We start from the raw sequence: 25,552 nt of genomic DNA, 5'->3' as shown, positions 1-25,552 counted from the left end.
TTGTGTTTTTTTCATTGTATTTTTTCATAGTGTTTTCCATTGTGTTTTTTCCGGTAGCCATGGTTGATCATTTCTGGTAATTGTTTTTCGGTAAACATTTCGACGAATTTTCCGGTGAAATTTTCCGGGGATTGTTTACCGGTGAATTTCCGACGAATTTTCCGGCGAAATTTTTCCGAAGACTTTCTGGCAAGGTGGTGGCGGTGGGCGGTGGTGGTTGTAGGAGATGAGTGAAATTTAAGTGGGTTTTTAAGATTAATTAAGTGGATTTTTAACTAAATTAAGTGGGTTTTCAATTAAGGTAGTAGACTAAAATGCCCTTGTTCCAAGCCTTCTTAGAAATATTAAACTTCTTATTTGAACCCAACTTTATATTATAATATCAGTTTAGAGTTTAGAGAGATTTATTTTTTGTTATGGTAATTTGAATTTTGGAATTTGGTAAATTATGTTTTGATTTGGGAACATTGAACTAGACTCTATGGTACAACGTACTGGTTCGTACCGAAATGAACCTCCCCCCTATGTACCTAATACGCCCTCACTAGTGAATTGTGTTCCCGTTCCTCGTTTCCGTACCCGAGCCCGCGATCTATGTGACTATGTCAGGGACACCGGGTTTGTTGCTAGATAGACAATGCTAAAGGCAGTAGCAGGAAAAATTGCTAAGCATGAGAATGCGTGTGTTGAGAATCAACACGCTTTCATTCCTTTTGCTTTCGATACATTTGAGTCCCTTGCCCATGGTGTTGCAATGTTTCTAAAATGAGTTTAGCGGATCATGCACAGTAACTCAACGTACAACGCCGAAGACCGATAACTTTGTTTTCAGTAGGATCGGTTTTGTCATTCAAAAAAGGGTGGTGGCGCAGCTTGTTGCTCGCTTACCTGCCTCTCTATCGTAATCGATTCCTTTTATAGTTGATCATGAGCTTGAAAAATAAAAAATAAATTATTATTAATAATTTATTTTTATTTTCAAAAAATATTTATATGTTATAAGTACTGTAGCTAACATATATACTAAAAACAAACATGCATGTATATATGCACATAATAATTATTATTTTAAGTATAATTTAATTAAGCTGTAAAATACTAGATCTTATTGTATTTAATTTAAATGGGAACTCAAACTTTGGGATGCCCTGTGAGGTGGAGTGTAACCACCCTTTACATGGAGAGACTTTCATTAATATGATAAGTCTTTGATTAAACACATTAAGAAATAATATTTCCTCCTAGTTCTGCAATATAAATAATCAGCTTCGATGCTGCTCATCAGCACTTCAATGCATTCAAAATATTTGTCCTTTCAGCTTTCCTTTTCCTGGTACTTTGTGGTCATTGCATCTTGGAAGATGATGAAGTAAATGATTTGAAACATTTCAAGAATTCAATCACAGATGACCTGACTAGTGCACTCCTGAACTGGGATGCTGAATCCACCCAGCGCTACGACTGGACTGGAATCCAATGCAATAATATCACCAAACGTGTCATTTCTATTTCAATTCCACAAGCACGCCTCAAAGGCCAAATCTCCCACTTTCTTGGTAACCTTTCCGGTCTTCGATTTCTAAATTTATCTTTTAATTCATTCACTGGCAACATTCCACTCCAGCTGGGATACTGCGCACAACTTTCCACACTAAGATTAAGAATGAGAATAAAATTATCGATACGTATCACCAACGCATGTCATTGTGAATTTGTCCTCTCTAATAAAACCACCACATCCACTCCTTATCAACCAAAATTGCATTGCACTTACGTTTACCATTTGGTTATGTGTGCTATTAAACAAATATTGTAAAAAGATTAGAAAATAGGAAAAGCCAAGGCTATTTTGTTGGTTGTGTTTTGATTATTTTATTATTATTTATGATAATATTATAATTTATAATTTGTCTCTTCCGTTGAATGCAAAAAAGAGAAGAATTTTATAGTATTATATAAATGATCACGTGTAAAATAATATTTGTCAATTTCTTTCCGATGCAAGTGGGCCCCACTTGAAGACATACAAAGATTTCCTTATCATCTTTATGCATTATCGGCTTTACATGTCGGCTTTTTCACGTTTGCTCCGTCATCAGAAGAGAAGCTTACCAGTACTATCTCGGTTCTTTACACACACTAATGTACTTTACTTTTTACATTAACGTAAGACAAACTTCAGTTATAACTCATATATGAGTTATTAATTGCAAGTTTCATTTCAAGATTGTAGCAGTTTCATATTTGTCTGTGAGCATTACTCTGTTTAAGCAAAATGGCACAGAGAGTATTTACTTTTACCAGTTTGACCTTAAACCAATTTATGAATTTAACTCTTTGTTTTTACCCTATTCCACTTCCTATATTTGTCTCAGAATAAGAAGATGATGGCCACATGAAGCATAAAGTGTGGTCATTAACTAACAATAGTCACATTTGTTATTTTGCTGTCACTATTAGCTTTTAGCCACACATCAAATATTATAAGTGGCTAACAAACAATGTTATATGGTCACATAAACCTTTAAGTGTGACCAAATTTATTAATTTTTAGCCACATATGAAACAATTAAAGTGTGACAATTAATTACTAATAATCACACGCTTTGTCTTAACTTTTAGCTACACATAAAACTTATAAGTGGCTAACAAACAATACTCTATGATAACATATACCCGTAAGTGTGGCCATATATATTAGCTTTAGCCACATATTAACAAATTACTGTAAACATAGATAATATTTGGCCACAGTTTATTAAATGTGGCTAATAAATATCACATTTTTTGTGAAAATGTGGCTAACGCTGCGTTTTTTGTCACACAATTTGAATAAGAGTGGCTAAAGGTTCTATCATGTGTGTTTTTTGTTACACGAATCTAATATATGTGGCTAAAGGTTCTAACATGTGTGTTTTTAGTTCTAACAGGTGCGTTTTTAGTCACACGAATAACAAATGTTTGACGAAAGCGACCTTTAGCCACACATTTAGACCGAGGTGTGGCAAACCGCCCAGAGCATGTGTGTGGCCAGAAGCCAATATTCACGTGGTGAATATCATCCTTAATTGATAGTTTAATTTGAAAAGTGGGTCCACCTAAAACCTAATTACAAATATAATCGGAGTAGATAGTTGGTTAAAAGACTTTGTCGGTCAAGACGGAATACCAAAAATCCTATCGGTCGAGACGATATTTAAACTTTTAAAACTTATAAGAAGAAACTTGAGAATATGAACTCCTTGGAACAAATTCAATCAAAATGCGTCTTGAAAGACAAAATTAAAAATGCTCAACTCTCAAGAAAAATATAATATGAACTGACCAGACAAGAAACATAAAAAAACCGTCTTGATAGATTGTTTTATAAAAAGTGATTTAAGTTTAAAATAAGGTCGGAAGCCACGAGAAGTTTAAAAATCTCGTCTGGTGTGTCAAATGCTTTCCACATGTCAGCTTTTCATTGGTTGAAAAATCTCGTCGTTTATTTTCCCAAAGCGTCGGCTCAGTACATATTTAATTGGTTAGTTTGGGAATGTGAACAAATTTAGGATCTTTATTTTTTTTCTCTCTCTTCTTTTGAGTTATTTTGGGAGTTTCTACTATATAAGAGCATTCACATCCCATCCCCCACCCCATCTCTATAATTACATTATAAAACACTATATTTCACTTTCCTGTTTAATTAAATAATATTTTTTATACTTTTATCATTACAGTTTTCTCTCTCCTCTACTCACAACCAATTCAATAAATATTAAAAAATAAATAGGGACAAACTTTGTTTCCTCAAATTTACAAAAAATCACTACATTTCTTTCTCCACTCTATAATTTACACTCACAATCATTCAAAACTCCATCCTATAATTTACTAATTCCCCTCACATAATTATGGGGGATGGGACGAGAATGCTCTAATATGTTATGATAGGTAGGTAAGTAGATAGATAGTAGATAATAAATTATTAATAATAGACGATCAAATATAATATTTAATTATGCGCATTATTACTAAATTACTGTAATTTCTTGGAAGGAAAATTCAAAAAATATATATATTCATATTCATACGCACGATGTGTCTATTTGTTTAGCATTCCCCGCTCGTCCTCAATCCTCATCTTTATAATTACACTATAAAACACCGTATTTCTCTTTTATGTTCAATTAAATAATATTTTATATATGTTTATCATTAAATTTTTCTCTCTCTACTACTCACAACCAATTCAACAAATATTAAAAATTAAATAGGGACTGACAAAGTACTACAATTTCTCTCCGCCCTATAGTTTACACTCACAACCACTAAAAACCCTCACCCTATAATTTACATATAACCTCTCCTCATATAAATTTAGGGAATGGGTTGAGAATGCTCTTATATGAGAGAAAAAGTGTGATTGTGCATGTGTACGTGAATTTATATACTTATGTGCATGTGTTCACCGTTATTTATAAATTATGGTAAAAAATATTTCTTGTAAAAACTAAAATGTGCTATAATTGTAGCTAATATATATATATATATATATACTGAAAACACACACATGCTTGTATGCAAAAATCATAGAATGTGTTTTTTTTTTAAATATAATGTAATTAAGTTGTAAAACATAGAATTTAATTACTGTATTTTGAATAGGATTGGGGTGTTGGAGTACGACCGCCATTTACTTGGAAGAAGACTTGTTTCACCCCATGAAATAAGCCACGTATGAGATGATGAGTCTTTGATTTGAATTTTTGACACATATTATATGATATGTTAAGTCTTTGATATGAACTTTTTACGTATATAATATGATATGATAAGTCTTTGATTTGAATTTTTGACACATATAATACATAATAAAACGAAAAAAAAATCTTATCTTCTGAATTCTGCAATATAAAAAACCAGCTTCGATATATGCTGGTCACCACTTCAATCAGTCAATGGCGTTCAAAAGTTTTATGCTTTTACCTTTCCTGGTGCTTGGTGCTAATTCCATCTGGGAAGATGATGAAGCAAATGCTTTGAAACAATTTAGAAATTCAATCACGGCCGACCCGACAAGTGCACTTCTCAGTTGGAATGTCGATTTCACCCACCATTGCAACTGGACGGGAATCCGATGCCATAATATCACCAAACGTGTTGTTTCTATTTCCGTTCAACAAGCACGGCTTAAAGGCCAAATCTCTCCCTTCCTTGGAAACCTTTCCAGCCTCCGTGTTCTTGATTTATCTTATAATTCATTCACTGGCAACATTCCATTCCAGTTGGGATACTGCACACAGCTTACCTCACTTGCTCTGTACGCCAATTCCCTCTCTGGCCCGATACCATCCGAACTTGGGAGACTTCGGATGCTGCAGATGCTAGACGTGGGAAACAACTCCATCACTGGAATCATTCCGGATAGCTTGTGCAACTGCACTTCTTTGCAACAACTTAAACTTGATTCCAACAATCTCAATGGTATCGTTCCAGACAGAATTGGTGACTTGGCAAATCTTCAAGTACTCTGGGCTTTTGATAACCTTTTAGAAGGTTCAATTCCAACTTCGATTGGTCATTTGAAAGACGTACAAAATATTGGCTTGAGCCAAAACCAACTTTCGGGAATCATTCCTAGGGAGATTGGAAATTTGTCAAGGTTACAAGTCCTTCACTTGTGGCAAAACAGGTTCTCTGGCCCGATTCCATCGGAACTGGGAAAACTTCACAATCTGCAGAAACTAGACCTGGGAATCAATTTCATTACTGGAATCATTCCGGAGGGGTTATGTAACTGCACTTCTTTGCAGCAACTCAGACTTAATTCCAACTTAATTAGCGATACCATTCCAGACAAAATCGGTGACTTGGTTAATATTCAGGTACTTTGGGCTTTTAATAACCTTTTAGAGGGTTCAATTCCAACTACGATTGGCCGTTTTAAAGAGCTACAAAATCTTGACTTTAGCGAGAACCAACTTATTGGTATCATTCCAAGAGAGATTGGAAACTTGTCCAGTTTGCAAATTTTGTACTTGTGGCAAAACTCCATCACGGGAACTATTCCGGACAGCTTGTGCAACCGCACTTCTTTGAAACAACTTAAACTTAATTCTAACAAACTCAACGGTATAGTTCCAAACAGAATTGGTGACTTAGCAAATCTTCAGGTTCTCTGGGTTTTTAATAACCTTTTAGAAGGTTCAATTCCGACTTCGATTGGTCATTTGAAAGAAGTACAAAATATTGACTTGAGCCAAAACCAACTTTCGGGAATCATTCCTAGGGAGATTGGAAATTTGTCCAGGCTCCAAGTTCTTCACATGTGGAAAAACACACTCTCTGGCCCGATACCATCTGAACTGGGAAAACTCCACAATCTGCAGAAACTAGACCTGGCAATAAATTTCATTACTGGAATCATGCCGGATAGCTTAGGCAGCTGCACTTCTTTACTGCAACTTAGACTTTTTTCCAATAACCTTAGCGGTACCATTCCAGACAGAATCGGTGACTTGGTCAATCTTAAGGTACTTTGGTCTTTTAATAACCTTTTAGAGGGTTCAATTCCAACTACGATTGGCCATTTGAAAGAGCTACAAAATCTTGACTTCAGCCAAAACCAACTTATAGGTATCATTCCTAGAGAGATTGGAAATTTGTTCAGGTTAGAAGCTCTTTACTTGTGGCAAAACACACTCTCTGGCCCGATTCCATCTGAATTGGGTAAACTCCAGAATTTGCAGACACTAGACCTGGGAATCAATTTCATTACTGGAATCATTCCGGATAGCTTATGCAACTGCACTTCTTTGCATCAGCTTAGACTCAACTCCAACAAAATTAACGGTTCAATTCCAACTTCGATTGGTCAATTGAAAGAGCTACAAGATCTTGACTTGAGTCAAAACCAAATTTCTGGTATGATTCCAAGAGAGATTGGGAATTTGTCCAGTTTACAAGTTCTTTATTTGTTGAAAAATTCACTTTCCGGTGAAATCCCTCTATCAATAACCAGGTTAGTCGATTTAAATAGATTGAAAATTAGCTTCAACTTTCTCACGGGATCAATTCCTTCAAGCATTGGGTCTCTTTACAAATTAATGTATTTGTTACTTTCTGGTAATCTTCTCGAGGGGCCTATTCCAATTAGCATCACAAATTGTACAAAGATCCGTATGTTAGAGTTGGCTAAAAATAGGATTGTGGGAGAAATTCCTCATGTTTTAGGAAAGTTGCCAAATCTTTTAATTCTTAATATTGGCCGCAACAAATTGTCTGGAAAGATCCCTGATGATCTCTTCAATTGTTCAAGTCTTGAGCAATTGTATATATATCTAAACAATCTTACTGGGGTGTTGAAACCAGGAATTGGAAGACTTTCTAATCTCAAAATGCTGCAAATTTATGATAATTCCTTTTTCGGGCCAATCCCACGAGAAATTGGAAACTTGACTAATTTGATAACGTTATATCTTGGACAAAACCAATTTTCAAGCTCCATTCCTGTAGAAATCTCAAAAATTTCCTCTCTTCAAAGCCTGTATATTGCTTATACAAATTTAGAAGGCCGGGTTCCTGATCAAATCTTCGAGCTTAAACAGTTGACTCAACTCTCTCTGATGAACAATAAGTTTGAAGGTCCAGTTTTGAATTCAATTTCAAAGCTTGAGATGCTCTCTAAGCTGGATCTCAGTGGAAACTTGTTTAATGGGTCAATTGGGGACAGTATGACAAAATTGAACCGACTGATTTGGATAGACCTCTCACACAACTTTCTCACTGGATCAATTCCTGGGCCGGTGATTGCAAGCATGAAGAATACGCAGATATATCTAAATTTCTCAAACAATTTCCTTACAGGAAACATCCCAAGTGAATTTGGAATGATGGAGATGGTGCAAGCCGTTGATATCTCAAACAATAATCTATCAGGAGGTATTCCTGTAGCAATTCAGAACTGCAGAAACTTGCAAAGTCTTGATTTGTCAGGAAACCAGCTTTCCGGTACCGTCTCTGATGAAATTTTCCCTACTCTTAAGGTTCTTTCCTTCATAAATTTATCAAGAAATCAGTTGGAAGGAGAGATTCCAGAAAGCATGTCAAATCTGACACTTCTTACTTCAGTTGATCTTTCCCAAAACAAATTCAATGGCACGATTCCTAAAAATTTTGGATATAATTTGGCATTAAAACACCTTAATCTCTCGTTTAATCACCTCAAGGGGCGTGTTCCTGATACTGAACTTTTCAAAAACTCTAGCGCCGTTGGATTACTTGGAAATCCATCTCTATGTTTTACCAATGACACCAACTCATGTGTTTTCTCATCCCAAACAAATCATTCACATCATATATCCAGAAAAGTCATTATTCTTTCAATATTCGGATGTCTAGCTTTGCTTCTTGTACTAATTTTGGGGGTTGTATGTTATCGACGTGTTAAAAAATCTAAAGATCCAGAGCCAGAATTCACCCAAGGGTTCACCTTAAAAAGATTCGATAGACAAGAACTTGAAGATGCTACCAACGGATTCATTGAAAGTAACATTCTTGGTAAAAGCAGTTTAAGCACAGTGTACAAGGGTAGACTAACAGATGGAAGGATGATAGCGGTAAAAAATCTGAATTTCAGAGACTTTTCAACAGAATCCGATAAGAGCTTCTACAAAGAAATGAGCACGTTAGCAAAATTGAGGCATAGAAATCTAGTGAAAGTGGTTGGTTATGCATGGGAGAGTAGAAAGTTAAAGGCTGTGGTTCTTGAATACATGGAAAATGGTAATCTGGATAAGGTTATACATGATTCTGGGATTGATCGATCAAGATGGAATCTTTCTGAGAGAGTTGGTCTTTTGGTTTCAGTTTCTAGAGGACTCGTTTATTTACATTCAGGATATGATTTCCCCATAGTTCATTGTGATTTAAAGCCTTCTAACATTCTTCTCGATGAAAATTGGGATGCTCATGTTAGCGATTTTGGGACCGCTCGGATTCTAGGAGTGATTCAGCCGGATGGAAGGAGTGTTTCTTCTACATCCGCATTTCAAGGGACCATTGGTTACTTGGCGCCAGGTAATATATGCATCCCCAACTCTCTTTTTAGATAGCATTTGACCTAAAAAGTCACACTAATTCATTTTTTTCTCCACCAGAGTTTGCATATATGCGAAAAGTGACAACAAAAGTGGATGTATTTAGCTTTGGAGTGATAATTTTGGAGTTTATGACCGGAAGAAGACCAACAGGACTCACCGAAGACGAGGGAACTTTGCCACAGTTGATAGAACAAGCACTTTCAAATGAAACCAGTGAGCTGATTGAAATTGTCGATCCTGTACTGGCTTCCGATTTCCCCACAAAACACGGTGTTATAGAACAGATTCTTCAGTTGGCATTATCTTGCACTCAAGCGGATCCAGATGATCGACCAGACATGAACGAAGTCTTATCTTCGCTCACAAAGATCAGCAAGAAAGTGTAGTTATAACTCGTATTTGAGTGATTAATAACAAGTTTCACTTCAAGATTGTAGCAGTTTCATATTTGTCCGTGAGCATTACTTCTATTTAAGCAAAATATCATAGGGAGTACTTACTTTGACCATTTTGCCCTTAAACCATTTTAATACTTTGATTCTAAAAAAATCATTTCAACCCAAGTCTATTCTATGAATCGCATTCGCATTCGTTAAAATTATTTGTTTCATTTCATCAGACAATATATAAAACTCTTGTTTTCACACACCGGTTCCTCATAAGGCTACCTTAGTCATTACTCATTAGTAAATTCACAGTTTGACTTTCTTTAGTCAAAATGACCAGAAGATGCATACATTAACCAACACTACAAATATGTTACAAATTTATAACTCAAAACCTATGAATTCATACACTTCTGCTCTCCTGAACTGCATCATTCAAAGATCACTAATCTCTATGTCTATCTTGTTCTTCGCATTTCATGGTAAGTATCCAACTTATTTATCAAAACTCTAGAACTCGTCACTGATTAAAGTCTCTTTACTTCTTCTCTCCTTATAATATCTTTCATAAGCTGGTTCCGTTCTTAAAGAAAGCAGAAAACTTGAAACCAAACCCAACAAAGAAACGCATCCCCACAATATAAACGTCTGGTAATAACATTTTCGACCGATACACACCGTTGATCCTTCATCTTCTGAGCTCCTGATGTGGTCATCATAAACCAAAGATGCAGTAACACCATATATCAGTGATCCCAACGGGATGTTGGTTATAAGAATATTATGATTAATCCTCGAGCTCTCTGAGCCAAAAAGCTCGGAAGTGATCATAACAGCTGTCGACACTAAGAACCCGGAGCAGACTCCTATCAAACCGGTAGCCACACGTAAAACAGTCAACCTGTCAGATAATATTAGCAGGACAAAAGAAAAAGGCATCGGCACGAGGGCAAGTGATAGCCTCCCGGCCCGAGTTCTATACATTCCTGTATAAGGCTGGTGGTAAAAGCAGGCAACCAAATCTGCAGCACCCGTAAGAAGACGCCCAAAAAACGAGCATGTAGAATAAGTCGGAACAAGTGGTTTGGTCATGGAAATGTATCCAAGCGACTGCACAACCTGCCCTAAATTGTTACTGTAAACGAGCCCGATAGTACCCCCACAAAAATACGCGATATAATAAAGCCAAAAATCACACCGAGATTTGTAGCATATGCGCCTCACCAAGCACCGTTAACTGATCCTGTTCGATTATTTCATTAAAACCGCAACCACCACGTGAACTTGTGTCAACCACAGGAGTAATACATTCTTCATGGAATTCTTCATGATGTTCAAATTCAACCAAATTGTAACCCGGGCCTTTAGCGGGCTGTTGTTTAAAATAGTGAGCCCGCTGCACTTTCTTTATATACAAGATAAATGATGCTTGGGGAGATGAATGGAAGGATTATCAACAAGAATATCCGTGCGCCGCCACCACCGGGTGTCGTTTGTGTTGTCACCTAGCGAAGTTTGTTATGTGGTGTCTCAACCGGTTATTCATTAACCGAGTTAAAATTAAATATTGTCGGTATTTAATTTGGTTGATTTGTTTTTTACTCGTATTGTTTGTAACCGGATCCTATATGATTCCATAAAGTGATGATTACTCGTTTATTTATTCTGCTGCATTCATAATAATTTTAATCAGATTAATAATTATGAAACTTTTATTAAAACCGGGTTTAATCGTTAAACTGTTGACTGATCACCATTGGAACCCAACAAAATGAGTATACCCAAAGTATGAAGACTGAAGCACAATTTAAAATTTAATCCTTAAAAGTCAAAATATATATTTTTAGCCTTTAGACAGTTGTCTTTTAATCAATGTTGTAAAAGTAGGTTTCCAAGGCCGAGTACTCTCCGAATACTCGCTACAAGGTATGTCTCCGAGACAAGTTTATTTAATTCCGCCTAATTACTAAAAATTGATTAAAAGTGGCAAATTTCAGTCAGAATCGCATCTAGTCGGTTAACTTGGGCCGATTTTGGCTTAAAAAAATAAAACATAACTCGGATTTCTTTAATATAAAAGAATAAATATCATTTTTTTTACTTAATAACTAACCATTTTTAAAATAATTTATTATTTAAAAATGTATTTCTCTTATTTATATTGAGCATTACCTATTTTGTTATAAATATTAGTAAATTTATGATATTTATCATGTTCGAGTATTATCCGAGTACTCCGAGTACACCCAACTCCCCAGTTGGCCGCCTAGGGTCCGCCTAGCAACTTTTGCAACCTTGCTTTTAATATCTACATGTTAATTCCATTTTCTTTGTTTTGTACTTTGGGTCCTACGAACTTACTTGGGTTTTCTAGTTTCGGTAATTTTATGGCTTTTCTAAAAAATGTAGGGTGTGTTATTATCTTTATAAAATAATAAAATTTAATATATTATTATTTTATTTAAAAAAAATAAAAAGTTCATTATTTTAAATATAAAACAAATGTCAGTTTTTGTTTTACTTAAAACTATATATTTGGCTCATGACCTAGGTGACTAGGTCCGGTCATTCAAACAACCGATTCGTTACTTTTATTTTCTTTTTTATTTTGTTTATTTCAATGAAACCAATATTAGTTTGACGAATGATATGTCACTAAGATCATATGTAATCAATATGCTTTACCCATGGATATTTTGTGTTATGTGACGCTCAGTCAGAATATTAGTTTTTTGGGAAAAGAGGGGTAGTCAAAATGCCCACTTTTGTGCATTAAATAATTAAATATTAAATTAAAAAAACTACAGTAAGATAAAAAAAATACATTAAATTTAAAAGTAAAAATTACAGTAATAATAAATAGACTAAATGTTGTATTTTTCAAAAGTTTTATTTTGTTGAATTGCTTTTAGAGATTGAAATCAAATGTTAGACTTTTGTTAGCTTATGGGTCACCATAGTTTGCATAAAATGACCGGTGCATGGAGTCATTGTACCTTGAAAACCAAATAAATAGTAAATTTAAAATCGTATCGCAGTTACGAGGGACTTGAGTTCTTTCACTTGCAGATAGATGAATGATTCGGGCCTTTATATTATATTCCTTTGTGTTTTATTTCCAGTTTGTTTTTTATATTTGTTAGCATATGATTACCGCAATAATTTCATTCGGACATTCATCAAACAGCTAGAGTGCTAATGGAATCAATCAATAATAAATTTTAATATATATATATATATATATATATATATATATATATATATATATATACAGGGGTGAGATCGAGAGAGAACTCCTTTTAAACAGATAACTAGAGAAGTAAAGAATTATTTTTAATTATTTTAAAAAAAATTATTTTGTGATTTTTTTTCCTTCCTCATTATACTAAGATGAAATTGACCCTAAAAAAAAAACTTGTCGGTGTAGTACTGTAGTGCATATATGCACTAATGCCTATTGAATATATACAATAGTGTTTTATTGCATATAATACAACACAATTGCATTATCCAATACACACTATTGAATATATGCAAATACGACACTAATAATTGTATGCAAAACACATTATCGCATATATGTAATACAACACTAATGCACATATGCACTATATCGATTTTTTAATTTTTGTATATAATATAACACTATTGCAAATAAACAATACAAACAACTATTTATATGCTATTCAACACTATTTCAAATATCAAAATGCACACTATTGCACATATGCATTATAAAAAAAGTCGGTGTATTGCATATATGCATTACTCGTTAATTTTTTTATTTTTTTTTAATTTTTTTTTAGTTTTATTTTTTTTGTGGTGAAGAATAACAACATATAAGAAAGATGAAAGGAAAAAAAATTAAAAAATATTTTTTTAATTAAATTAAAAATACTTCATTATTAGTTCTCTAGTTCTCTCCATATTATAGAGTTCTCTCATGATCCTCTCCCTATATATATATATATATATATATATATATATATATATAGGGGGTGGTTAAGGAGAATTATGAAATTACTGCGAGAAATGAATGTGAGTCGCTAGTTTAGTTTTAGGTTTTAAATGCTTAAATAAAGAAAGTATAAACGTATTCTCTTTCTTCGATTAATATAACTAATAAACCATAATAGTTATATATTTAATTAATAAAACTAATCAAATTATTATAATTGAAAAATAATAAGAACTCATTTATTTTATAACTTATTTTTTGTCTCTTGAATTTTTATTCTACACAAATACAACTTATTCATACATTATAATTTCTTTCTACTAAAATCAAATTTCTTCCAACTCAATATATTAATATCCATCAACACGTACTTACATTGTGATGAATAATACAAAAACTATTTTACACGTGTTTGCATTAAATATCAACAAAAAAACATGCAACATACACAAAAACATATAAACTACACTTGTTCTAAGAATAAGAAAGCATATAACCTACACACGAAAAACATATAACCTACACCCAAAATTCATCATCAATAAAATACACATGCACACGAAAACATATAACCTACACATGAAAAACATATAACCTACACACGGAAATTTTATCTTACACGAATACAATTTATCCATACATTAAAATTTCTTTTTATTCAAAACCAATTTCTTCCCACTCAACATATCAATATCCATCAACACATAGTTACATTGTGGTGAATAATACAAAAAACTATATTACACACGTTTGAATTAAATGTCAATAAAAATATACAACCTATACAAAAACATATAACCTACACCTGTTCTAACAATAAGAAATGTCACACCACAACCTAAGGCGGAAATGTCGGGGCGTGAGCCAATTGCTCACAGCTCTCAAGGTACTATTATGCAATATTTAAAAGTGACAAAAACTATTTAATTCGATTAAATGATTCAAATAATTCAAGTACAAAGTACAAAATCCATAATCATACAACAATACAATTTATATCACAAATTATCTTGATTAAAAGTTTTATAACTTAAATTCTTCACCAAATCTTTGCAACTAGTTCAAACAATAACCTGCATATGCGTATAAAATAGAATGGTTTGTCAACAACACATGTTGAGTGAGTAAAACACCAGTTTAATACACAAAAATAATATATAATAAATAAATAAAGATGCAAACTGTTCATGTAAGAATAAACAGTTTAACCATAACACATAAACAAACAATCAACCATAAAGAAAGAGCTCAACCAATTCCATATAAATGGACATTGGTTACCAAGGAAGGATTAAACCGTTGCCATAAAATGGACATCGGTTGCCTAAATATTCGTATGATCGTACTCAAATGAGGAACTTCAGCAAAATGCGTTCAAATAAAGCAAGTAAGCAAATAACAAGTTAGGCATAAACTGATATACACACAAAGATTAAATAGTTGCGATTTTGAATACTAGATATTATACAAATAATTTAAATACGCATATGTCCCTAAAAGGTTTTAAAATAAGTAAAAATGAGAGTGATTACTCACCTCGATGATTAAGCGAGTAGAATGATTAAACGAGTAAAGTTCACGCAATGAGTGATATGAACCAAACAGACCTGAGATTTATACATAAGAAAATAGAGTAAAAACCGAGTACATAGCGGTTGGAATCAATCCAAACGGATGTATGGAACTCCGGTTATGAGATTTTCAGCAAATAAGCGAGCTGGTACTTACCAGAATCAGAACAGCTAGTTGGGAGTCAGATTTTTGTTAGTACACTCAAAATTTTAAAACAAATAAAAAAGTCTTCTGGCCTGAAAGCTAATTTTGACCAGAAGATAGAGAAATCAAATAGTCAATCTTGTTGACTATTTTGCCCTTAAACGGGTCGGAGTCCAATTGACACGGTAAATCCCCTCAATCTCATAAATTGATTAAGGTATTTTGTAAAGGAGATAAAAACCTACAATAGTGAAGAAGAAAACTTACCCAAACGAGGATTGGAACTAGGAGAAATTGTGGTCTACGAGGTCTTGAAGCTTGAAAGTCAACAACAGCTTAAAGAACTTGATTAATCTTGAAGAAACCGACAAAGGAGAAGGGAACCTCCGTGGGATATGGAGAGGATGGCTGGACTTCAGTAGTTTTTAGGGTTTATAGGTGTGTTTTAATTTAATATTGAGTATTATAATGCATTTTTGAAGGAATCCACTCGATTAGGAAACAAAATAAGCTATTAATGAGAAGATTGGGTATAATAACTAATAAAATTTGGCTTGGACAACAAGAAAATGGATTGGCCTGATTTGAAACATTAATTTAGATATCTTGGAGTTTACGTTTCGCTAATGTAAGGCCCCGTTACCGGTAGCCCTACTTTCGTGTTGGATTTACTCATAAACGCAGTTCTAAATATCAGAGTTAATTAAAACATTCGCGGAATATAAAAGCTTTCATAAAACATTTCATAACAAAACACGTCTTGTCTTAAAACATCATTTTGTTTTTCAAAATAAACGAAACATTAAACTTAAACGTCTTGAGTCTTCCGATGCCAGCCTCTTATTTAGTGCCACGTGTCTCCTCAAGCGAGCTGACTCATCCTACTCACCTGCGTGCATACTAAAAGTCAGCTACGCTGAGTGAGTTCTAGTAAATCATACATTATACAATACACATAAACTTATATTCTTTCATTCATAATTTCATACTTTCTTACTTTCCTTTTTTTGTATTAACTTGCTTTCATATCTTACGTTATAAAGAGCATTACGCCCTACATTCCTCGAGTATTATTAGGGCTCGGTACCCTCCTTCCTCGAGTATTATTTGGGCTCGGTACCCTCCTTCCTCGAGTATTATTAGGGCTCGGTACCCTCCTTCCTCGAGTATTATTATGGCTCGGTACCCTCTTTCCTCGAATATTAGTAGGGTTCGGTTCCCTAGTTCTCGAATATTAGTAGGGTTCAATTCCCTCTTCGTTACCATACAACCATACATCATACCTCGAGTATTATTAGGGCTCGGTACCCTTTTCGTAACCATACAACCATACAACCATCATTTCCTTCTTTTATTAACTTTATCACGTTCATACACATAAGCATACATATCATACTTACCTTATACATAGCGTTATAACCTGACAGTACGTGCAATATCCGAAGATCGTTCACGTACCATCAAGCAATCATTCGTACATTTCACATTATCCACATAAGGCATACACTTATCTCTTAGGATAAGCGTATTAACAAACATATTGAGTATGCACACAGCCCCGAAAACATAACACATAATTGGGCTAGAAACTCACTTGAACACGGTTACGTTCACCGTTAATCGTAATCCCTTTCTTCAGTTGTGCACGGCTGACTGTATAACAAGTATACGTATCAATTAATTATCACTACTCATATCATCTTTCTAGCCTTAACTAGTGCCCACAACGAACAGGGGTCCGGGGGCAGCGCCCCTCGTAGCGGGGTCTAGGGGCGGCAGCCCCTAGCAGGGTCCAAGGGGCAGAGCCCCTGGCTGGGGTCGAGCTGCAGGGTTTTATTTACATTTACTGTCTTAACACATTTTCCATTAGGTTTTTAATTTATTTTCTAAGCGAACTTAACTTTAGGCGAAGTTATCAGTTAGGCGAACTTGGCCTTAGGCGAAGTTATCAGTTAGGCGAACTTGGCCTTAGGCGAAGTTACCAGTTAGGCGAACTTGGCCGTAGGCGAAGTTACCAGTTAGGCGAACTTGGCCGTAGGCGAAGTTAAGCCTTGAAGGCGAAGTTATGCTTTGAAGGCAAAGTTAAGCTTTTGCAGGCGAAGTTATGGTTTTGCAGGCGAAGTTACCCAGTTCAGCTACGGGTTTAGTTTTTTTATCAAGCATTTTGGCGATTTTAATACCCTTGTTATGGTTCGACATCACCCACTACGTTCCCTAACCGTTTTCGGTCGTATATGTATCCCGTATATACTATAAAGCTTGGACCTTTAAGTAAAAACGTTCAATACTACGTAAACTTTAAAGGTCAAGAACATACCTTTAGCGCTCGTTCGATCTTGATTAGCTTGTTTATGCACTCTAGATCTCGTGTAATAAGATCTAATACCAACTAACGTTTACTCTCTCTCGGGTCTTGCTCGTTTATGGTGTGTGTGTGTGTTTGGAGTGTGTAGAGATTATGATGGAAATGAAATGAGGTTTAGGGTTTTAGGTTGGTTTAGGGGATATTTATATCCCTTAAAGCCCATGGACCTAAGGCCCATTCTCATTTAACCCATCTTAATTAATCTAAGTCCATGATCCGTTCTTTACTCGACATTAATTAATTAATAACGCGAAATCACTAAACGTAACTTTCTTTATTTAACATTATAAATTTTAGGATGTTACAGCTAATTTAGTCTAAAATATGCAAAACTAGTCCCTGTACTTCTATAAATGCGATTTTTAGCCGTTTTAAGCAATTTAAAGGTTTTTAAGCATAGTTTAACGAGTTTGAAAGTTATATGAATATAAAATAAGTCTAACAAATTTAAATTCGAATAAATATAAGATTTTAATAATTTGAAAGATCCGAAATATATTCCCGAGTCGGGTAAACGAATACGAATTCAAATACGAAAACCCGAGTTGTTACAAGAAAACATATAACCTACATACGAAAACATATAACCTACGCACGTGTAGGATATGTGTATCTTTATGTAGTTTATATAATTGTTGATGTCGAATTACATATGTAAGTTGTATGATTTTTATATGTTGTACGTTTTTGTTACTCAAAATAAGTGTAGGTTATATAATTTTGTGTAGGTTGTATATTTATTATTAGTACCTAATAGACACATTTGTATGATATTTTTTTATTAATATTTATGACAATAATTTTTATAGACATATCAACTGAAAAAAAAATATATTATGTTTTGATATTTATAAAAAAAACACGTTGATATATGCTAATAAATTGAGTGGAAAAAAATTATTTTTTTAATATAAAGAAATAGTATTATATTATTAAATTATATTTTTGTTGAAAAAAATGAAGATGGTGTAACAAAAAATAATACTAAATTAGTGATTTATCTTTTTTATTATTATAGTTAAATTAGTTAGATATATTAATTAGAGAAAGATCTATTATGGTTATATTAGTTGTATTAATTAAAGATACAGAGTGCATTTATTGTTGCATTTACATCTTTTTTATTTATTCTTAAATATTAAAAACTAAAATAAAATTAGTGGCTCATATTCATTTCTTGCATTTCTCGCACTAATTTCATTTCTCTCATGAACTTAATTACATATATATATCTCAATCAATTAGACATGTCGATTCGATAATATAATAGACTTGATCTAGTAAATATTTTTAATTATTTGGAGACGCGGGAGTGCATGCTCGTTTAAGTTCAATAGTATTTTGTGTTTTCGGGTTAAGTGTTTAACGAGGCCTTATATTGGTTTGTTACTTCTTGGGCTATTTAAATTAAATGGTCGAGCTTATTAAACTAGGCTTTAGATGAAGGTATACTTGGGCTTGGGCCTGGGCTTGGACTTGGTCCAACCGGTTCATAAAAATCAATCTGTACATGAAGATTGAAGAATCCGATTACTTTAGTTCTAACTAGCTAGAACTTCACTCAATTATAAAAAATATAGATATATTATTATAGATTATAATTAGAGTAAACTGCGTTTTTCATTCTTGTGGTTGTCCAAATATACGGTTTTAGTCTAGTAATTTTAAATTTATGATTTTCGTCCATATGGTTTCAATTTACTTGCAATTAAACTCGAATTCACTAACCCCGCTAAGTTTGATCGTTAAACCCATCAGCGTGCCCCTCACGTGAGGGGTAGTTTTGTATTTTTCCTCCCAAAATAAACCCCAATTCTATTTCGCAAGCCCCCCTCACATGAGGGGGTTGGGTTGTATTTGGGGAGAAAAACGACAAAATTGCCTCTCACGTGAGGGGCACGTTGATAGGTTTAACAACCAAATTTAACATGGTTAGTGAATTCGGGTTTAATTGTAAGTAAAATGAAACCACAGGGACGAAAATCGTAAATTTAAAACTATTGGACTAAACCATAAAGTTGGACAAACCACAGTAACGAAAACCGCAGTTTATCCTAATAATTAAAAAGCTTTTACAGTGATATCAGTGAGTGACAATCGTTACTCTATTATGGATTGATATGAACAAAAGTAACACCTCAAGAAGTTAAGAATTTAATAGTAAAGTAAAATCATTTAAATTAACTCATAATATGTAATGGATCTAAACTTAAAAAACGGATCACTACCATACAGATGACTTGCCTTTAAATACGTTATCACACGCACATGTTGTACCTGCTCATCGTTGTCGACACCGCAATCTCTGTTATGTTGCCAATGTCGATGCCACCCCACCGATGTTGCCACCTCCACAGTACCGCATGCTACCTCCACCGTTTCGAACACCACCACCGCCCACTGCAGCCCCTCAACCACCACAACACTACAAGAAATTTGTTTTTAGCGGCAAATCCTTTAGCGGTGACACTACAAGAAACAGATCACTACTATACATATGACTTGCCTTTAAATACTAATTTTGTGAACCCTGGTATCTGTGAGGACAAAACTGTGAGCCTGGTAACTTAACCAAACTTGAATCTTTATTCGACGTAATAACATATAATGCTTGATCAGTGATTAATGACTAATTAATGATGCTATTTTGGAGCATGTAATTATGGAGATGACTGGAGGTGTGCAGACTGTTGCTTTGAGTGTCTTGGTATGAAATTGATAGTTTATTTCAGACTCGAGATTTATGGCACAATTCACAAATTATGGATTCAAAAAAGGCATCAAATAAAGGCAATGAAGATGATACGGATGAAGGGAGCGAGTTATGAAATGGACAGGCTAGATTAATGTTTTAATTGTTTATTTTATGTATAACATGAACAAAATATTTGAACTAGTTGACGTTTATGTACTTATTATGTTTATATATATATATATATATATATATATATATATATATATATATATATATATATATATATCCAATGGTTGCAATATGCATTTTGGAGAATCTGCTTGTTTGTTTTTGGCTGTGAAAATCTGGAAATGGCAAAAACATAAGTTAAAAAATAAAAAATGCATTAGTGACAACAAGTCGTCGCTAAAAGTCTGCCGCAACTCAAATCCGGCTAACCGGATTTTGGTGACTCCTTTTATGGCGATTTATTAGTGACGACATAGAGCATTAGTGACGGTAGACCTTCAGCGGCGACTTTGGAAGCGGCAACAGCCAGTCAATAGCGGCGCGAACTAGCGGCGACCCTTTAGCGACGACCTTTCGACGCTAAAACTTTTAGCGGCGGCTTTTAGCACCATAGCGACGACTTTGTGTCGCCATAAGTGAAAGTTCTTGTAGTGCGAGCTCTTTTGGTTCATATCCGTTTCGGCCCGATGTAAATTGACTTCTCTTTGGTCCCCATGCCCGCGTTTCCCATGCACAAGAATCATAATCTGCTTCTGTGTCATCATGTTTCCTAGTCTTCTTAATTTGTTAATTTAAAGTAACTTAGATACTTATGTTTATTGGTTTGTTTGGAGTATGAACCACAACATTCTTCTCGTTTTAACCCAAACTCATCTAGCTCTGTACTCGTTACATAACATCATCTGTTGTTCCAAAAAAAAAAAAAAAAAAAACATGCCACCACCCGTCTCGCCAGTTTTGTCTGTTTTTTCAAAGCATCTCCCAGTTAAAGAATAAATAATATTAAACTACTAAATATAATATTTTTTATGCATTAATATTAGTAAATCACTGTTATGTAATCCTATCCTTGAAAGGGAAATCCAAAGAAAAATATATTGATATAACGCGTACGTTCAACACTCTTACTTGTACACTAATATAAGACAAAAATTGATTGTGCATATATACTAAAAAAAACACATACTTGTATGCGTATAATGTTTATTTATTTTTTTATTTATAACCTAACTAAGCTGTTAAGCTGTAAAATATAAAACTTATTGTATTATGAAAGGGACGTCAAAGAACTTAGGGAAGCCGTGTGCTTGGGGGAAGTAGAGTATGACCACCATGTACCTGGAAGAGACTTCTTCCTCCAAAATACTTAAAAACAAAGCCACATATCATATGATAACTGATAAGCATTTGATTTGACACATGAAGAAAAATCTTTTCTCTAAATTCCACAATATAAAAAAACCAGCTTCGATGTATGCCCATCATTACTTCAATGGCATTCAAAATCTTTATCCTTTTAGCTCTCCTGGTGGTCGGTGTGCAATCAACCTTGGAAGGTGATGAAGCAAATGCTTTGAAACATTTTAAGAATTCAATCTCAGACGACCCGACTGGTGCACTCCTGAACTGGAATGCTGAATCCACCCACCACTGCAACTGGACTGGAATTCAATGCCATAATATCACCAAACGTGTCGTTTCTATTTCAGTTACACAAGCACACCTCAGAGGCCAAATCTCTCCCTTTCTTGGTAACCTTTCCTGTCTTCAGCTTCTAAATTTATCTTTTAATTCGTTCACCGGCAACATACCACTCCAGTTGGGATACTGCACACAGCTTGCCACACTTGATCTTCACAGCAATTCCATCTCTAGCGTGATTCCATCCGAATTGGGGAGACTCAAGAATCTGCAAACACTAGCCTTGGGAAACAATTCCATCACTGGAATCATCCCAAATAGCTTGTGTAATTGCACTTCTTTGCTACAACTCAGTGTTCATTCCAACAAACTCAATGGTACAATTCCAGACAGAATTGGTGATTTGCGCAATCTTCGTAAACTTCAGGCTAATAATAACCTTATAGAAGGGTCAATTCCGACTTCCATTGGTCAACTGAAAGAGCTACAAGGTCTTGATTTGAGCCAAAACCAAATTTCTGGTATAATTCCTAGAGAGATTGGGAATTTGTCCAGGTTACATTTTCTTTACTTGTGGAAAAATTCCCACTCTGGCCTGATTCCAACTTCCATGGGAAATTTGAAAGAGCTAACAAATCTTATATTGAGCCAAAACAAACTTTCCGGCATCATTCCTAGAGAGATTGGGAATTTGTCCAGGTTACAAGATCTTTACTTGTTGCCAAAATTTCCTCTTTGGCCCGATTCCAACTTCCATTGGAAATTTGAAAGAGCTACAAGATCTTAGATTTAGCCAAAACCAACTTTCTGGTATCATTCCTAGAGTGATTGGGAATTTGTCTAGGTTACAAATTCTTTCCTTGTGGCAAAATTCCCTCTCTGGCCCTATTCCAACTTCCATGGGAAATTTGAAAGAGCTAACAAATCTTATATTGAGCCAAAACAAAGTTTCTGGTATCATTCCTAGAGAGATTGAGAATTTGTTCAGGTTACAAATTCTTACCTTGTGGCAAAATTCTCTCTATGGCCAGATTCCAACTTCCATTGGAAATTTGAAAGAGCTAACAAATCTTGAATTGAACCAAAACCAACTTTCTGGCATCATTCCTAGAGAGATTGGGAATTTGTCCGGTTACAAGATCTTTACTTGATGCAAAATTCCCTCTCTGGCCCGATTCCAACTTCCATGGGAAATTTGAAAGAGCTAACAAATCTTATATTGAGCCAAAACAAACCTTCTGGTATCATTCCTAGAGAGATTGAGAATTTGTCCAGGTTACAAATTATTTCCTTGTGGCAAAATTCCCTCTCTGGCCCAATTCCAACTTCCATTGGAAATTTGAAACAGCTAACATATCTTGAATTGAGCCAAAACCAACTTTCTGGCATCATTCCTAGAGAGATTGGGAATTTGTCCAGGTTAAAATATCTTTACTTGTGGCAAAATTCCGGCCCGATTCCAACTTCCATTGGAAATTTGAAAGAGCTACAATATCTTAGATTGAGCCAAAACCAACTTTCTGGTATCATTCCTAGAGAGATTGGGAATTTGTCCAGGTTACAAAATCTTTCCTTGTGGCAAAATTCCCTCTCTAGCCCGATTCCAACTTCCATGGGAAATTTGAAAAAGCTAACAGATCTTGAATTGAGCCAAAACCAACTTTCTGGCATCATTCCTAGAGAGATTGGGAATTTGCCCCGGTTACAAATTCTTTACTGGTGGCAAAATTCCCTCTCTGGCCCGATTCCAGCTTCCATGGGAAATTTGAAAGAGGTAACAGATATTGAATTGAGCCAAAACCAACTTTCTAGCATCATTCCTAGAGAGATTGGGAATTTGTCCAGGTTAAAATATCTTTACTTGTGGCAAAATTCCCTCTCTGGCCCGATTCCAACTTCCATTGGAAATTTGAAACAGCTAACATATCTTGAATTGAGCCAAAACCAACTTTCTGGCATCATTCCTAGAGAGATTGGGAATTTGTCCAGGTTAAAATATCTTTACTTGTGGCAAAATTCCCTCTCTGGCCCGATTCCAACTTCCATTGGAAATTTGAAACAGCTAACATATCTTGAATTGAGCCAAAACCAACTTTCTGGCATCATTCCTAGAGAGATTGGGAATTTGTCCAGGTTAAAATATCTTTACTTGTGGCAAAATTCCCTCTCTGGCCCGATTCCAACTTCCATTGGAAATTTGAAAGAGCTACAATATCTTAGATTGAGCCAAAACCAACTTTCTGGTATCATTCCTAGAGAGATTGGGAATTTGTCCAGGTTACAAAATCTTTCCTTGTGGCAAAATTCCCTCTCTGCCCGATTCCAACTTCCATGGGAAATTTGAAAAAGCTAACAGATCTTGAATTGAGCCAAAACCAACTTTCTGGCATCATTCCTAGAGAAATTGGAAATTTGTCCCGGTTACAAATTCTTTACTTGTGGCAAAATTCCCTCTCTGGCCCGATTCCAGCTTCCATGGGAAATTTGAAAGAGCTAACAGATCTTGAATTGAGCCAAAACCAACTTTCTGGCATCATTCCTAGAGAGATTGGGAATCTGTCCAGGTTAAAATATCTTTACTTGTGGCAAAATTCCCTCTCTGGCCCGATTCCAACTTCCATTGGAAATTTGAAACAGCTAACATATCTTGAATTGAGCCAAAACCAACTTTCTGGCATCATTCCTAGAGAGATTGGGAATTTGTCCAGGTTAAAATATCTTTACTTGTGGCAAAATTCCCTCTCTGGCCCGATTCCAACTTCCATTGGAAATTTGAAAGAGCTACAATATCTTAGATTGAGCCAAAACCAACTTTCTGGTATCATTCCTAGAGAGATTGGGAATTTGTCCAGGTTACAAAATCTTTCCTTGTGGCAAAATTCCCTCTCTGGCCCGATTCCAACTTCCATGGGAAATTTGAAAAAGCTAACAGATCTTGAATTGAGCCAAAACCAACTTTCTGGCATCATTCCTAGAGAGATTGGGAATTTGTCCCGGTTACAAATTCTTTACTTGTGGCAAAATTCCCTCTCTGGCCCGATTCCAGCTTCCATGGGAAATTTGAAAGAGCTAACCAGATCTTGAATTGAGCCAAAACCAACTTTCTGGGCAATCATTCCTAGAGAGGTTGGGAATTTGTCCAGGTTACAATGTCTTTACTTGTGGCAAAATTCCCTCCATGGCCCGATTCCAACTTCCATTGGAAATTTGAAAGAGCTACAATATCTTAGATTGATCGAAAACCAACTTTCTGGCATCATTCCTAGAGAGATTGGGAATTTGTCCAGGTTACAAAATCTTTCCTTGTGGCAAAATTCCCTCTCTGGCCCGATTCCAACTTCCATGGGAAATTTGAAAGAGCTACAATATCTTGATTTGTGCCAAAACCAACTTTCTGGTATCATTCCTAGAGAGATTTGGAATTTGTCCATGTTACAAATGTCTTTGTTTGAGGCAATATTCCCTCTCTGCCACGATTCCAACTTATATTGAAAATTTGAAAGAGTTACAATATCTTGAATTGAGCCAAACCCAACTTTCTGGTATCATTCCTAAAGAGATTGGAAATTTGTCTAGGTTACAATTCCTTAACTTGAGGCAAAACTCTCTCCCTGGGACAGTTCCATTCGAACTGGGTAAACTCCAAAATCTCCAGACACTGAACCTGGTTAACAATTCCATCAGTGGAATCATTCCGGA

The 25,552-nt window shown here is 34.9% G+C and overlaps 1 protein-coding gene and 1 pseudogene across 1 annotated transcript; one reads left to right on the top strand and one right to left on the bottom strand.

The window, feature by feature from the left end:
• Positions 1–4,940: 4,940 nt before the first annotated feature.
• On the top strand, positions 4,941–9,584 carry LOC143630686 (uncharacterized). The gene is made up of 4 exons (XM_077099626.1): positions 4,941–5,507; positions 5,868–6,221; positions 6,870–9,060; positions 9,141–9,584. The coding sequence occupies exons 1-4, from the start codon at positions 4,941–4,943 to the stop codon at positions 9,467–9,469; spliced, it is 3,441 nt and encodes a 1,146-aa protein (XP_076955741.1). The 3' UTR covers positions 9,470–9,584.
• Positions 9,585–9,977: 393 nt separating this feature from the next.
• Positions 9,978–20,976, bottom strand: LOC143630656 (protein NUCLEAR FUSION DEFECTIVE 4-like; annotated as a pseudogene).
• Between the last annotated feature and the right edge of the window lie 4,576 nt (positions 20,977–25,552).

Source organism: Bidens hawaiensis, unplaced genomic scaffold (assembly GCF_021521415.1).
Source record: "Bidens hawaiensis isolate Kalapana, Puna unplaced genomic scaffold, B.hawaiensis_p1.1 tig00005780_1, whole genome shotgun sequence".
Lineage (NCBI taxonomy): Eukaryota > Viridiplantae > Streptophyta > Magnoliopsida > Asterales > Asteraceae > Bidens > Bidens hawaiensis.
This window is presented reverse-complemented; position numbering and strand designations above follow the sequence as displayed.